Here is a 16,121-nt window from a genome sequence, read left to right as displayed (position 1 = left end):
AAAAAAAAAAAAAAAAAAAAAAAAGGTTTAAAAAATTGGGCCAATTAAAAACCCTTTTTTTTAATCTTTTTTTTTTTTTTTTTTTTTTTTTGTCTTTTGTCTTTTTCCGTGTCCGGCAACGGATCGCAACCCTCAGTGTTGCCCCCGTACCGGACCGGGGACCGGCAACGGGATTGCAACCCTCGGTGTTGCTCCCGCGCCTCGCTCAGCCAGTGAGCGGGAACCGGTCTGTATGTGGGATCCGAACCCTCGGGCGGGAGTGCCGCCGCGCTTCCCAAGCGGCGCACTATCCAGTGCGCCACTGGGTCGGCCCTCTGTAATCCTTTTTATAAGACAATTCTTGTCTTTATTGACTGCCTCAAAAAAATGTATGAAAGTATGCTTTTTGTTTTGTAATTTACATACATACATATATATAACTTAATCTTCTGTTATCAGTTAAACACTTGAACAAATGTCTTCTACTTATTGCTCAGTATGTAAGACTGTGCATATGGACTTATAAGTGCCCAAATGCATCCTCCTCTGGCTCTTCTTAAGTTCTGCTACCTACTAGCTGCAGTTACTTGTTAATAGTTAACAGCTAAGTTAAAACAACTCCCATGAAGTTAATGAGGACTCTAAAAGAAGAGCTGCATTAAACACTTCAAAATATAAGGTACAATGATAAAAGTATTCATACTAGATAAGAACATTGTCATTTTTTACAGTCCATTGTATATGTATGCTTTTCAAAGGAGTAGCACACCATAGAAAAAAAGAAATCACAGAATTTGATGAAATCAAATTTCATAATGACAAAAGCAAAAGGTCCTATAAAGAAAAACTAAGTCATTAGTTATCATTTTTAGTATTTTATAGTCAATTTTTTCATGATAAAATTTTATGAAGTGTAAATTGTTTTCATATGCAAGTAGCTAATTTGTGATATTTTCAGCCCCATAATTTCTCAGCAAGTGAGATACTAAAAATCATTTATTATATATTCCTTCTCTTTTTTTAACGCCTTTAGCAAATGTCCTTGTATCTAAGGATATCATCGCTCATAAGAAAATAAATAAAACTGCACAATATTGTTATTAACAGTGTTCAGATTGTTCTTCTTTTGGTAAAGTTCCTAACTTGGCAGGCAAGGCAAGGCATTTCACATATGAAAAAACTGATTAACAAGAGGTAGGGTAGCCTTAATGTTACGCAACATGTCAGAAACACATACAGGAAGTTCATATCTTAACAAGACACGGTTAAGCAGTCAATCCAGTGAAGAGAATGAAAGAGCATTTTAGTATACCCTCTAATACTGCTCCCAATCTGGCTAGAAAATTAAGAGGCAAAGTCACAATAGCACTCTTTTGAGTTTTCACATTTCTCTTCCACTGACTTCCTTTAAAATGGCGAAAGAACCTATGTGGTACATGGGGAGTTAGGGGGTTTGGTTCATGAAGGGTGACAGTAATTTTCATGTCCTACCTAGGTAAAAGCAATTTTGAGGGTAGAAGAGTTACCTCATTCTGGTGGTGCCCAGCAGCATGGAAAGGCGGAGCAGCATGCTCCAACCAAATTGGTGCTCCTCCATGGACTATCTGCTCTCGCAACCACACCAGGCTAATGAATGCACACAGTGTGCATGTCACCACGAAACAACCCTGCAAACAATCTGCCAACAAATTTTCCCTATTAAAAAAAAATTACACATAATTACTCCAAAGAACACTTAAAATTAGGAAACCAAAGGTAAGAACATTTTCTTTTACACTAAAATCTCAGAAAAAACAGCCAGAAAAATAAATCAAAATTTTGGGGGTGAAAAATCAGTCTCTCCAGAAGAATTATTTGTCATGATGATGAAATTCTATCTATCTATATTATAAGCTGGCCAATACGAAGGTACTTCAAAAAGTTCATATAAAGATTCATATTATCTTTTATTTTTATTTATTTTTATTTTTTTGGTGGCTACCCAGTAAGGGGATCCAAACTCTTGACCTTGGTGTTATAACACCACACTCTATTTTTCCACAAACTTTTTGAAGTATTTTCACATATATATTTATCTTACAGTAGGTATAAAATAACATCAGAACCACACAGAAATTAGCTATCCAGAGCCTGTCTTTTGAACATGGCTGAGAAACAGGAAGGCAGCAAGCAAAAAATACAAAAGCAGCCAAATATTTGGCAAAGGCCAAACCATTAAATTTATGTAATTTACTAAATGTAAAACAACTCTGTCCAATCCTTACTAGAAATTTCCTTATCCTTATTTTACACACAAGTTAAAAAACTTAGCTGACATCTCAGCCCATACAAATTAACAGAATCATCTAATCACAAAAGCAAAGAAACTCCTCTACAGACAGGACTAATGACAACATTAAGAAATGATGAAGGCTAACAGACATTCAATATGCTGTAAGCAAGACAAAGAAGACTATAATACACTTTATAGAAATTTTTCACTTAGAAAGCAAATCAAGTTTTGACGCTAACTGCATATATATCAAAAGTATATTAGTTCCTCAACAAATCCACAGAGGCAAAGTATGGTTCCTTTAGTAATCATAAATGAAAATAGAAGGAACATTATAATACGGAAGACCCCTTCAGTTCTTTTCCTCTCTAAAGAGGCTTATCCTTTTCTAGTTCATGTCTATGATTTCAGAATAATTCACAGATAACTCAAAATCTCAGTAGCCTTTGGAAAATCCATTATTTTAATGGAATGAATTTTTTCTTCCATGGAAAATCTGAGGAAGGGTCAATTAGGAAGACGTCAGCCTACTAGCTCCAAACTTTAACTGAACTGCTGTGGCCCCTAAGAAGATGTTGTCTGCAATAAATCCTAAATGAAAAGAGGAATCCTAACCATTTCCTTTTTAAGGGACCCTCCAGATCATTAAAATTTTGATGGATCGGGACTAAAATATCTCCTCTACTCCCCACTTTCCATCAACTATGAGAATAACTGCCTGCTGTAGATTTTAAATGGTGACAAGCTTTAGAGTCCTTTTCCCTTGTGCCTTCAATCTGAGCTCATTTTGTGAATAGCCTGGACAGAGGTGATATTGCCTGAGTTCCACAGCCTAGAAGGGCTTGCAAGCTTCTACTCGCGCCCTTTCAGAATGCTGCCCTCAGATCACCACGTAAAGAAGCCCTCCATTAGCCTTTTCTTCTGGAAGAAGAGAGGCCATGTGGAAAAAAACCAAAGCACCTCAGCCCAAATCATCTAAGACCATCAAGCACCAGTAGAACACATGAGTGACCCAAGCAAGCCCAACAGATGAACAGCTCAGCTGAGCCTAGGCCAAACTGCTGACTCCCAGAATTAAAAGCAAATAAAATGGTCATGTTTTTAGCCACTAAGTTTTGGGACAATTTATTTTGCAGCAATAGATAACTAATATGGTGAGCCTGGAGATGACCCAAAGAACTGAGCTACAGAATATATAGCAACTGCTAAGATATTAAGGAAATTAAAAGTAAAATTGCAGGGAAAAATACGTATTTTACAGAGAAAATAAAAACATTACTCAGAAAAAAAAGTTTAGTTACAAGTGCTTTCAGAAAAACTAGCTCAATTCTTCAAATTGTAAAAGGCAGTGTATGATTATAAAACAAAGCCATGTTTGTAATTTCGACTATGTCCACTAGGCCTCCACCTCTCCTCTGGTGTCAATGAGTAGTCTAATGAAGGTAATTCAGGTGGCCCACAAGCCAATCAGGCCAACCAATAAAAGGGAACCTGCCAACATAAGGCAGGCAACAATGCTTAACGTCAAACAATTACAGTGAACAAGTTTTTAGCATCTATATTCTAATAATCACAAGAAACATTTTAAAAATAAATTTGTGTTCAAATGTATATGTTAAAAACACGTTTACCTGAACGTGCAAACATAACAGTATGTTCAGACTACATAATAGCCTGTTTAACAAGTCATCCTGCCATTACAAAACAGATATTTAAAAAAGGTACACTTTAAAAGAAACATTTATATTTATCAGCTACTTTTACTAAACTATAACTGTTAGGATAAGAGACATAAATTATTTGTCCTCAGAAGAGAAGAATTTTCAAATTATAACAAAACGAAATGTGCAGAAAAAACCAAGCATCACCTATGTCGCATGACCTTCATTGTCACATGAGTTCAATACTTACGTCGATAGCATGTCTAGGGGCAGTGTCAGTAGTGAGCTCACGGAGCCAGTAAACAAGCACTTGTAGATGCGGCCTACCAAAAAAGGGCACAATGGCACACAGTCACAACTTGTATCATGAATTCACACAGTTGCTAAGAAAGCAGAGGTAAAATGGAAAGCCATGAATGTCACTGAAATAAACATTTAGGCTTTGCAAGTCTGAATGTCAGAATACTAAACTTTAAATACATGGTAAATCATAAAAACAGTGACAGTCAAGAATAAATGCTACATAATAATGTTTAGTGTTTAGATTCTATATTTACTTGCTTGTTTTTATTGAATAAGCTTAGATGTTTGAAAAGGGAAAAATGAGCTAAAGTAAAGATCTCCAAATTATAATATGAAAAAGTTTTTTTTAAAATCTACGATTCAAAAATTCATTAAGTCTGCTCATGGAAGAAAAGGGTTTCAGTTTTGGAAGTACACATCCTTGAAATTAAGAGGATTTTTCAGTAGGGTACATGCTCCAACGCCATAAATGGCAACCTGACAACCAATTTTTAAAAAGCAGAGATTCAAGGGTCCTAACATAGAGAATATCTTAAATTGTCGCCACGATGGGAAAAGATGAAGTATAGGTGAATGCACTGCCATCCCCTTATCCACTTAGTTAAAAAAAGCAGAATGTCTTTTAGTCAGAAAGACAGAATTCTAGACAGAATGAGATAACAGACTACAGATTTGGAAATGGGACCCAAGATGAAAAAGCTGAGATTTTTCTTGCAAACCAGTACCTGTGTATTAGTTTAAGCATTCCCTATAAGCTTTTATCAGAAATTTTCAGTGATTTCAATGGCTGTTGTCAAAAGCCAAGTCAAAATAGAAAGGTAGGAAAAGATTTTCTATAATAGAAATTAAATATGTGTATAAAATACCCAAAGCAATTACGTTTGTAACAACGTAAAACTGACAACAAACCAAATGTCTATAGATAGGAAAATGGATTCAAAATGACAGTTTTCCTTTCTACAGAATGCTATGCATCCATTAAAAAAATAATGGAACACGTACTTACATGAAGACAGCCAGGGTACATCACTAAGTAAAGCAGATAACTTACAGAATATGTATTGTGTGATGTAATTTAAATTGTGTGTGTGTGTGTGTGTGTTTAACCAAGCTATAACAGAAATCAAGTTAATTAACTGTGTTACTTAAATCCTTTTAAGTCCTTATTTATTTTTGATTATTTGATCTACTGATTTCAGAGGCATGTTAGTCTTCTGCTATGACTGTGAAGCCTTTACATATTTCAAAGATCAGTTGCCTGGTGTTCAAAAGTTCTTTATTTTTTTAGTGGACTATGCCTTTTATTAATATAAAATATAATATTTTCACCCCATTTAATGCTTTTCCCATCCTGAATGATATCTGGCTGATTATTACTGTCCCTTCTTATTATTATTAGCCAACAAAATTATTTTTTTCACTCTTTAGGATTAACCTGTGCTGCCTTGTACTTATCTCTTCCAGTGGAACAGTTTTATACATATACAAACTATGAGGCTCTACCTTGTAACAGAGAAATCTAAATCTATTAAATGTATTTAATCTTATCTTTTACTCTTTTACTTGCCTCCTCTGCCTTCTCTTCTTTTCTTTCCTACCTTTGGTTGGACTTTTCAAATTTTATTTGCTGTTTCCCACTCCTACTACCCAGGATGAAAACTGATTATCCCATTCTATTCTTCTAACATTACCCTTAAGTTTTGTTTCTCTTCTGTTACATTTTACACAAATCTTTTTTGGAGGGGAAAGGGGCAGATGGCCAGTCAGGGATCCCAACCCTTGACTTTGGTGTTACAACACTGTGCTCTAACCAACTGAGCTAACCAGCCAGCCACCATACACAAATCTTAATTAAACTGAGCTAACCAGCCAGCCACCATACACAAATCTTAATTATACAGTGAATTCTTACATATGTATATATCCAGCTAAACTGCCACCCAGATCATGATGTTCAACATTTCTAGCTCCCAGAAGGCTCCCTCAAGCCTTTTCCCAGTCAATAGCCTCCACAAAAGGTAACTGCTATACTGATCTCTATTACCATAGATGAATGTAGAAGATTCTTAAAGCAAATGTACTTCACGGGGCCTGGTTTTCCAAAGCCTTGCAGTTTCAAATATTGACCTTGCTAAAGATAGGAAATCTTCCTCAGGCTATAAAGTCTCTGTTGTAAGATAAAGATTTGTGGCACAGCAAGGTTGCTGGCTCAAAGACAGACTAGTTACTGATTAATATGTAAAGATACTGGGAAAATGCTTTAAGAACGAATGTTTGCTAAGATCAAGCTTTTGTTAATGGATCACTTAATTGCCTTACTGGAATGTCATCTGGCTTGTTTCACTGAAAGTTGCCAGCCTATATTGTTAAACTATAACCTCACCTATGTTCTCTTCCTGTAACTTCCTGGTCTGGAAAATAAATGCAGGAAGAGAACCCCAATTTGTGGTTAATTTCCCAAATGAAAGAGATGCCTCTCGCTTGAGGGCTCCAGGGAAGTTAACCATTTTGGGGCTTCTCACTGCTCAGAAGAAATGGGCTTTGAGTAATCTTTTGTGGCTCCATCACCCAGGGGAAGTGGGGTGACAAATCTGTGGGGGGCGAAGCAACAAAAGCAAAGCAACAGATGAATTTGATCTGTTTTTAAATTCTATATACATGAAATCATAAAATCCATACTCTTTTGTGCCTAGCTTCTTTTTCTAAAAGAAACAAAATTCATTCCTGCTATTCTATGTCACAACAGTCAGCTCTTTTTTCACTGCTATGTAGTATTCCATTGCATGAATAAACCACATTGTACCCATTCTGCTGTTGTTAGACATTCAGTTGCTTCCAGTTTTTAACGACTGTTAGCAAAGTTGCTATGATCATTCTTATACACATATCCTTTAGTGGGCACAAGGTTCTTCTTTCTGTTAGCTATATTCCCAAGAATGAAAGTGCTAGATCATCATAAGGTGTTTGTAATATTTAGGTTTAGTAGATACTGCCAAACAGTTTTCCAAAGTGGTTATAACACAACCACTACCCCCTTCAATGTAATTATGTTCCAGATGCTCTATATCCCAGGCAACATTTGGCATTGTCTATCTCTTTAATTTTAGCCACTGTAGTGAATATCTTCATCATTTCCCTGATGACTAATAATGCTGAGCACTTTTTTACGTGTTTATTGATTTAGATATCATCTTTCCAGAAATGCCTGTTCAAATCTTCTGCCCATTGTTGACCTGGGTTGACTTGCCTTTTTCTTTCTGATTCATAGAAGTTCTTTATATACTCTAGATACAAGTACTTTCTAGACACAAGTATCTTCTCTCTGTGACTTGCCTTTCACTCTTAAAGGTATCTGAGGATGAACAGAAGTACTTAATTTTATTTATTTATTTAGGCAGCTGGCTGGTACAGGGATCCAACCCTGAACCTTGGTGTTATCAGCACCACACTATAACCACTTGAGCTAGCCAGCCAGCCCAGAAATTCCTAATTTTAATTAAGCCCCAATTTATCAATATTTTCCTTCACGGTTATTCTCCTACATTTTCTTTTAGAAGTTTCTTTTTAACATTCACATTCAGGTTTTTAATTCATGTCAGATTAATTTTGTGTCAGGTTGAGATAATGATATGGTTCATTTTTCTTCCACATGACCATCAGTTGATGCTATACCATTTACTGAAAAGACCATCTTTCCTTCACTGAACATGGTGGCACCTTTGTTGTTAATATGGTGACAATGTAGATATGGGTCCAGTTCTCAACTCTGGTTACTTCTACAATTTTAATGCATAGTTATACTATATTTTTCTATCTACATCTACAGCATCTATAACCTTCCCACAAACAAGATAAGCAACTTAAAAAACTTTCATTTCTATCTTCCCCTCACAATTTCTACCATGTTAAAATCATCTGGAATTTTCATTCCAAGCTATTACTTAAAACTATTAATTTTTGAAGATTAACAATAATTGAGACTTAGGTATGAGAAACATTTGTTTCATTTTCTTTGTATCTCATATCTTTCTCTCTTTGATTCCTTGGTCATTTAGTAAAATATATTCTCAAACAGTTTTTTCAGAAAAAGTTTAAGGTGGTAAGCTTTCTGAACCCTTACATCTATTCAAGTGTATTTCGTCCTTCCACGTGAGAATAATTTGCAGGAAGGGGATTTTAAATTCAAAAATGTCCAATTTTGAAGTTTCCACTGTCTGCTAGCATTCAATGTTGCTAATTTTAAGACTCACAACAATCTGATTTTTTTTTATTTTGTAGGATTATCTGGAAGCATACCATCTCTATACTTCTATCATCATCACCACCCTACCCAGCTCTGGAAAACTTTGAGAGAATGTCTAGGTTTGTGAGTCTTTTCCCTTTCTCATGGTCAGCTTTCTCTTCCAATCTAAGAGATGCCAATCATTTCCTCCTCTCTATTATCTCTTTTACCTTGTAAACTACTTACTAGACATACATTGAAACTGATTCTAGCCTCCATCTCTCAATTTTTTTTCCCTCATACTTTCTACTATTTCTCCCTTTGAGTTATATCCTAGGAAAACTCCCTGGATCAATCTCCTAGCTCACTAATTCACTCTTCAACATACCTATTCTGATACTTGGTGTATCTCCCAAGATTTTTATTTCCATAGTAATCAAGCTTATTTACTTTATTTTAAGAAGACATGATATTAATTACAGTTATTCAAAAATCTTGTTTGTGTTTAACTCCAAGAAATCATACCTACATACTCTGCCACTCATATGCTATCTACTCCTGTTCCTGTCTATAAGAACATAGAATCCAAGAAGGATCACCTAATAGGGGTGGTGAATATACCAACCTCCCAAAGAGCCTCTTACAGCTGAAAGATAAGCCTCCCAATTATTCAGGACCATTAGATATTTGAGCATCTTTTAAAAGGGGGTTGAGGGAAGAAGAATCCCCTCAAAATCCATCTTTTGCAGTCCTTAAAAGCTCTAATATAGCTCAAGGAACAATATTTGTGCTTCTTCTAATTATGGTTTGATGTTGCTTTTTCCATTCTTTCATAAACTTTCATTATTAGCCTCTGTACGTTGTGTAATTCATTCAACAAACTAACCTGTTAAAAAACTCATTCTTGGGCTGGCCCGGTGGCGCACGGGAGAGTGCGCCGCTTGGGAGCGTGGCGGCGCTCCCGCTGAGGGTTCAGATCCCATGCGGAGACCGGTTCCCGCTCACTGGCTGAGCGCGGAGCGGGCGCAACACCGAGGGTTGCGATCCCGTTGCCGGTCAGTAAAAAAGACAAAAAAAGGAAAAAAAATAAAAATAAAAATAAATTAAAAAAAATAAAAAACTCATTCTTAGTTCAGATGAATGTTTTTTAAGTGAGTCTTTCCTACTGTATGACATTATATTATCAAATAATTAAACATCACTCAAACAATACTATGATGAAATATTGCTTAAGAATATTAAATAGTTATGCAATGTTTAAATAACCTCAACCAGAGGCATAAATACTCACATGCTGTAAGAGGAACAACTCCCAACCATGCAAAGGCCACAAGCGTATAATGAAACCAATATCGTATTGCAGTACCAATACTTGTAACCAGTCCAGCAAATATGTCTTGGATTGGAAGCCGGGAAGGCATATCTGGGGAATAAACTACAAGAGGAAAAAATTTCATTTGGTTTCATAAAGATTGAAAAATAGCTTAATTCATAAACATAAAATAGGCATGTGAAGATACCTGAACTTTCAATATTTATATATTATGCTTGATTTTTTTTTCCTATAAAAAAAGTGAATCAAACATTTACAATAATACCACATTTATCAAAGAAGTCATTCATGTGGCATATCACACGTGAAATGTGAAAATCAACTACAACAAAAAGGCTCTGAGCAGGAAAAAAGATTCATCAGAAGTTCACATCCCTCCCTCATAGCCATGAAGCTCATGCAACACTAATTTATACATAGTTTAGCATTCAAGCAATATAATTATCTGGTTTCCCAAACTATAAAAGATAAAGCAAACAGGAGAAAAGGTGAAGCTGCTGGCATGTCATCAGAAAGAACTCCCTAAATACAAGCATTAGACACAGCACTCAAAAAGTACAACAATCTGCAACGGAACCAGTTCATGTGGGAGCAAACGGCCCACCGGCTTTTGTTACTCACCTCCCAATTTTAGCATAATATTTAAAATTTGAAATGATAAATTCAGATCTTCCCACTTCTCTGCAAAATGTGGTTCAAAATACTCAGAGAAAGAAAGGTTTTGCCACATTTTAGAAAGAGTCCCTTTTAAAATGGTTCCAATAAAATCACTGCTTATTAAAAAGCTCCGCTACAGGTAACTCAGAAAAGAATATATAGGAGGAACAAACGCCTTTCTCTGGTGAGGCCAAAACAAGGAATTATGATATATAAAATAAATGACCTAAACTTTATAAGAGCACTATCACAAAACTGTTCACACATATAAAACATTAAAAAATGAACAATTAACAAATTGCAACATTTTACAAAACACCACGTAGATCACTGACTTCAATAGAATATCTGGCACACAAAGCAAGTCATTAAACCAGAAATATTAAAGAGTTTTTGAGAAAGATAAAGGATACAGAGCATGACTGTCAAGTGAAAACTAAAATATACAAAATAAGCTTTTGTTGGCCTCAAAGTAAAAGCCCACAAGTATTTGCTATCAAGCAAACTTCATGAAGATATTCAACTATTTAATTCTCACTTCACTATAAACCTTAACAAGCTGTTAAGCTTTAATGTGCTACAGAAAATCAAAGACTACAAAATAAGAGAACTGTCATTTTTTGAAGACAATGAATATATAAAACTCCAAAAGTAAAAATCATTTATACTCATCAAATAAAAACAAAGTAAAACTAACACTAATTTAAAGCATTTAAACTGAGCAACTCGAGACGCTTTTTTAAAAAAACCAAACTAAAACACAAAAACGCTCTAGGGGGAGGGCAATGTACTGGGAATCCAGAATGAAAAATTATGCTTCAAATTTTTAATAATTTTCCAGTATAGTCCCCTACTTACTTATGACTAATAATATTAAATATTAATCAGTAAGAACAGGAATTATAATTAAAATTTTAAAGATCTGTAAAATATTACTAGAGGCTCACAAAACATTGAGCCTGAAAAGTTAGTCTCATTAAAAAAGGTGATTTAAAACTTAGTCTTTATTGTTATTATTCTAACTTACACAATTTTAACTCAAAAGATACTCCAAACTTGAAGAATACTGAAAACTTGAAATCAAGGCATCATTTTTTTTTCTAGGTGGATAATGGCATAATAGTTACGCTTACAAAAAAAAAAAAACTTACATTTTAGTGACACATACTAAAATATGTACACACAAAATTATAAATATTGTTTTTAAAAGGATGGAGAAAAAAATAAAAGTAAACATAAAAAAATGGAGAGGTAGAGAATTGAAAGCATAGGCAAAACAAGATAGGATACGAGTTGAAACTGAGTGATGGATACATGTGGACTAACTGTACTTTTGTATATGTTTGAACTTTTCTATAATGAAAAGAAAGACACCTATAAATTAAATCTCAAACATACACACGTACGTGTGTATTAAAATATGATATACAGCTTTAAAAATTATTTTCCTAAATAGAATAGCAATACTTTCTATTACTATCAAAGACAAATTGAAAACAGTTGCTTTAAAACTGCCTAAACACCTTTACATTGCCAGTGATGACCAAAAAATGCAGTGAAAACTTCCAAAGAACTTACTTGGTGTGAAAGCAAATCTGTGCTTGCATAATTCACAGTATTCTTTTCGACTGTGTTTCAGCCACTGAACTAAGCTGTAATTACAAACATTCATAAGCACAGCGTTTACAACAAATAAACATTGTTTCACTGCAAACTAATATTTGATTTTTATCAAAATTTTACATATCACAGAACTTTTACAATTTTGACCATTTTAAATTTAGAATATTCTTAACTTTTTAAGACTGCCTAAGAGTATAAAACTACAACAGGTAAAGATAAAAACAATATGTATTTCTACTATTTAAAAGGTTCAATTAATCTAAATGGTAATCTCCTCAAACCTAAATGAATATGAAAGAATCTCCAAGCACCATCATCATTTCTACTACTGGTCTAATAATATCAGTACCTTGTAGCTAGGTCTGAAACAGCCTGTGTGGCTTAGAACAAGTTATTTAACCTTTCTATGCCTCAGTTTCCTCATCTACATAATAAGAATACTCCGCCTCACAGTTTTCTCTAAACATTAAATGAGTTAAAATGTATAAAGCACTGAGAACAGTTCTTGACAAAGTACTTCATAAATGTAAGCTATTATTATGCCAAGCAAAACTAGAAAGCCATAACACTTTGAATGGAAAAAATAAGCTCTCCATGGCAGAAAAAAACAAAAGCATACTCATGTGCACCTGGAAGACAATATATCAAAATAACAGGAATGGTATTAAGAACTATGGGTAACTTCTTTTCCAAATTTTTGAATTTTTACAACTCTCTCTATAGAGAAAGTCCATTGAAATGATCCCTCTTACTGCATAGAAGACAAAACTAAAACTCAAACTTAGAATTTTCTAAAAGCATGACTTACCATTCTTGATGGATAAACTTAATACTGCCAGTACATACACAGGGATGATACAGAGGTTTCTCAGGTGTTCCTTCAGACCGACACACCCTACATATGTCTGTTAACAAAAAAAAAAAAAAAATCCCCTTTGGTTATACATTTTTAAAAAATAAAATACCACAAAAGACTAAAATATTGTGTGTTAAAGCAAAAATTGATCACTTGTCAAAATATTAATCAGCAGCACAAAGAACTGAAAATTGTGATTAAGGTGATATTCAAGTGTATATCTGAAAGAAAAAAATTTCCTAAATGATGAACTAAAAAATGAGTTGTTTCTTTGTATGAGAGCTATGTAAATAAAGAAAAGCTGAAAATAACAGAAACAGTTGGTTTTATTAAAACTGCATTCTCCCATAATACAGAACAGAAATATGCAAGATCGGGTTACCATTAGTGCCCTAATGGTTTTCAATTCCAGTCCTAACACTTGAACAGTTTAAAGTCCTAATTAAGTCCAGTCCTAACAGTTTAAACTCTATAGAAACACACGTAAGGACTTAAACTAACAGCAGTGGGCCAGCACAGTAGACACCTCGCCCTACAAGAGCAAGAGACAGAAACACATGCATATACACACATGATTAGGGTTCAGAGGGGGCACCCTAATACCACGAGGTGCCAGGACAGAGAGAGGTGAGCCAGAGACCACCGTAAGCAGATGCAATGGGAGCCCAGGGCTGAGGATTCCCCGGCCAGAGGACCACAGCTCACCTCTTAGCTCCAGCACCAAGCAGCCCTACCCGCACATCTGTCTGTCCTTCCGCCTAGAGTGGCAGATGATGCAGTACAGGGGAGGAACTGCAACTGATCTTTTCTGCTTGCTAGCTCCTTAAAGCTACTTCACAGGTCCACGTGCGGAAACATGCTTACCACTTGCATTCAGATCATTTTTTCTCAGCTCTCAGTCAAGACCACTTGCCGATCCCAAATGGCCAATCCTAGGGGCTACGGGCAGAATGCACAAAGGGCACGCATTTAACACACGCTTTTGACCTGCTCTCTTACAAGGAATTCCTCATTAATGGGAAAGGTTGGGATCTCAATACCCATCACTGACGGATTTAACGGGTCTCTGGCACCAGTTGGATTAGGGTGCACACAAGAACAGTGTGGTGAGCAATCCTGGACAATTAAGAGCATCACAGGCTTGTGGCTGCTCAATCTCAGGTGGCTGAATGCCACTTGTTGAAGTTGAGGGATACCAAGCACTGAGGGTTACCTGAACAGTTTGCACACTCGTCTCCCAGATTATCAATTAACCAGACAAGTCATTCCATCAAAGCAGAAAAGCCATTCACTCCTACCTATGGAAGAGCTATCAATAGGCCAATTCTGTTCACATTGAAGCCAGAAAAGGTTGCCCGTGTGGAGTCAAATCAAGCACGGCCTCCACTGCTGCTGCCTCTCAGTTTCAGTTTTGGAACCAGACCCTCCCCCTAAGGACCACCCAAGGGACTTCCGTTTCCCAGAAGCCACCAGTGGGTCATGGGTATAACACTGTGGCAAGCATCGCCATAGTTTATGGTCAGAACTACATGGAATCTGAATCCCTTGAAACCAGCCCCTTTCACCTTCATCTTTGATTAACGAAAATATCCTTGCAAAAGCTTTCACTCTGTTCCGTCTTACACCGGTCCAAGATTTGAACTCCAGTGGTACAATACTAATGTCCTGATCGTCACATTAATCAGCCTCTGCAAAGTTCCAACACAAACAAAATAGAACCGCACTCCCATTCCATGATTCCCAGCAACAGCGTCCAGGCAGCCCACATCCACTTTGAACACTAGTTTTCTACAAGCGCACACTTCAGCCCCAGGGAAATTCAGCTAACAGCACTGAGGGTGCTGAGAGGCAGGGGGTGGAGACTCCCTACCAGTGGACTCACAGCACCTAAGATCCAAGTACAGTACAAGTGTTTTAACTGAAGCAAATTCAACATGTGGCATTGAAGCTGGGATTAGCATGGCTGCCAGCACCTCACCTGCCCTGCAATGGATCCTTCTTAAAGGATTTAAAGTGGACTCATTCCAATTATAGGGCCTCAAAGGAATCCTGTGTGGTTTTCATCGCTGCCCTCCCAGGTTGGGAGAGGGTAATTTGCTCGCGTGCTGCGTTCCTTGGATGGAGTACTAGCTTATCAGGCTTCCTCTGCAGAAATGAACCCAGATTCTCCATCACCACAATTCCTGGTCACCGTGGTTATCACGGTAGGTATTGCGAACGCCACCTAAAGGTAATGGGGCTATGGGGGGCATGCGACTGATGTAAGTTATCTTGAATCACCAGAGCCACTGGCACTGTGGGTGTAGTTTAACTCTAAAATTACTGGTTATCCAGGTAGGAGCTGAAAGCTAGCCCAACGCCATTTATATCATCACTGTACTGAGTACTTAGATGCCTATGGATTAACTTTTGAGACAGGCATGTGCTAGCATAGGATCTACCAGGCACAGTGGGTGTGAATGAGGATCAGTAGGTGTCAGACATAGGGTCCCATCTCCCAGCCAGCCCTCAGGCAGCTGCAGAAGTAAGGAGTAGGGCACAGCAGCAACAGCATGGGAAAGGATGTCCCATGAATGGGAAATGGGGTAGAAGGAGGCAACATGGACACAGCCACGCTCACATGAATGAGGATCATCACATCACCCTCCAAGAACACGGTGATTGGTCAGCCATTGAATATGGACCAAGGTGGGGCAAGGATACACAGCTCTATTGGTGCATCACTACCAACTAGATGCAAGAACAACAGGAGGAGCAATATCCATGTGGATGAGGCCGGCTGGTTGCTTGGTGGGCTCAACCCACAATGCAGACCACCCCCACCTAGGTGACCCAGCCCCCGGTGGCCTGAGAAAGCTGTGGCAGGGACCGTGGCATGGACCAAGGCAGCAGTCAACTCCCAGGAACGCTCACCCACTCCCTCCAAGGGAATAACCAGCATCCAAGTGGTGGAAAAAGACTGGAGGGGGGACAGAGACACAGGATCTCCACTTGGGGGACACAGACACACACACACATATTAGACAGAACATTGATTTTCAGAAGACTCCCATCCTTCCAAATGACAAAGCAACAAACACAATACTAAACAAACACAACAAATCTAAAATCAAGCCCCAGGGTCTAGAATAGAGAACTAAGATCCCTGGAGACCAGAGTACTTCACTCAGAGAGAATGCAAGGTCAAAACTATTTTCCTAGTAACACTCAGACAT

General features: G+C 37.0%; 1 protein-coding gene across 1 annotated transcript in view; it reads right to left on the bottom strand.

Moving 5' to 3' along the window:
- MARCH6 (membrane-associated ring finger (C3HC4) 6, E3 ubiquitin protein ligase) overlaps positions 1 to 16,121 on the bottom strand; it is an 83,478-nt gene that overhangs the window by 46,614 nt on the left and 20,743 nt on the right. Inside the window, exons 3-7 of the mRNA XM_008588697.1 lie at positions 12,859 to 12,955; positions 12,006 to 12,079; positions 9,729 to 9,872; positions 4,163 to 4,235; positions 1,506 to 1,674 (exon numbers count right to left, since the gene is read on the bottom strand). Of these exons, the coding sequence (XP_008586919.1) occupies positions 1,506 to 1,674; positions 4,163 to 4,235; positions 9,729 to 9,872; positions 12,006 to 12,079; positions 12,859 to 12,955 (557 nt within the window). The remainder of the gene's footprint in view (positions 1 to 1,505; positions 1,675 to 4,162; positions 4,236 to 9,728; positions 9,873 to 12,005; positions 12,080 to 12,858; positions 12,956 to 16,121) is intronic.

This window comes from Galeopterus variegatus, unplaced genomic scaffold (assembly GCF_000696425.1).
Source record: "Galeopterus variegatus unplaced genomic scaffold, G_variegatus-3.0.2 Scaffold4972, whole genome shotgun sequence".
In the NCBI taxonomy this organism is placed as follows: Eukaryota; Metazoa; Chordata; class Mammalia; order Dermoptera; family Cynocephalidae; genus Galeopterus; species Galeopterus variegatus.
This window is presented reverse-complemented; position numbering and strand designations above follow the sequence as displayed.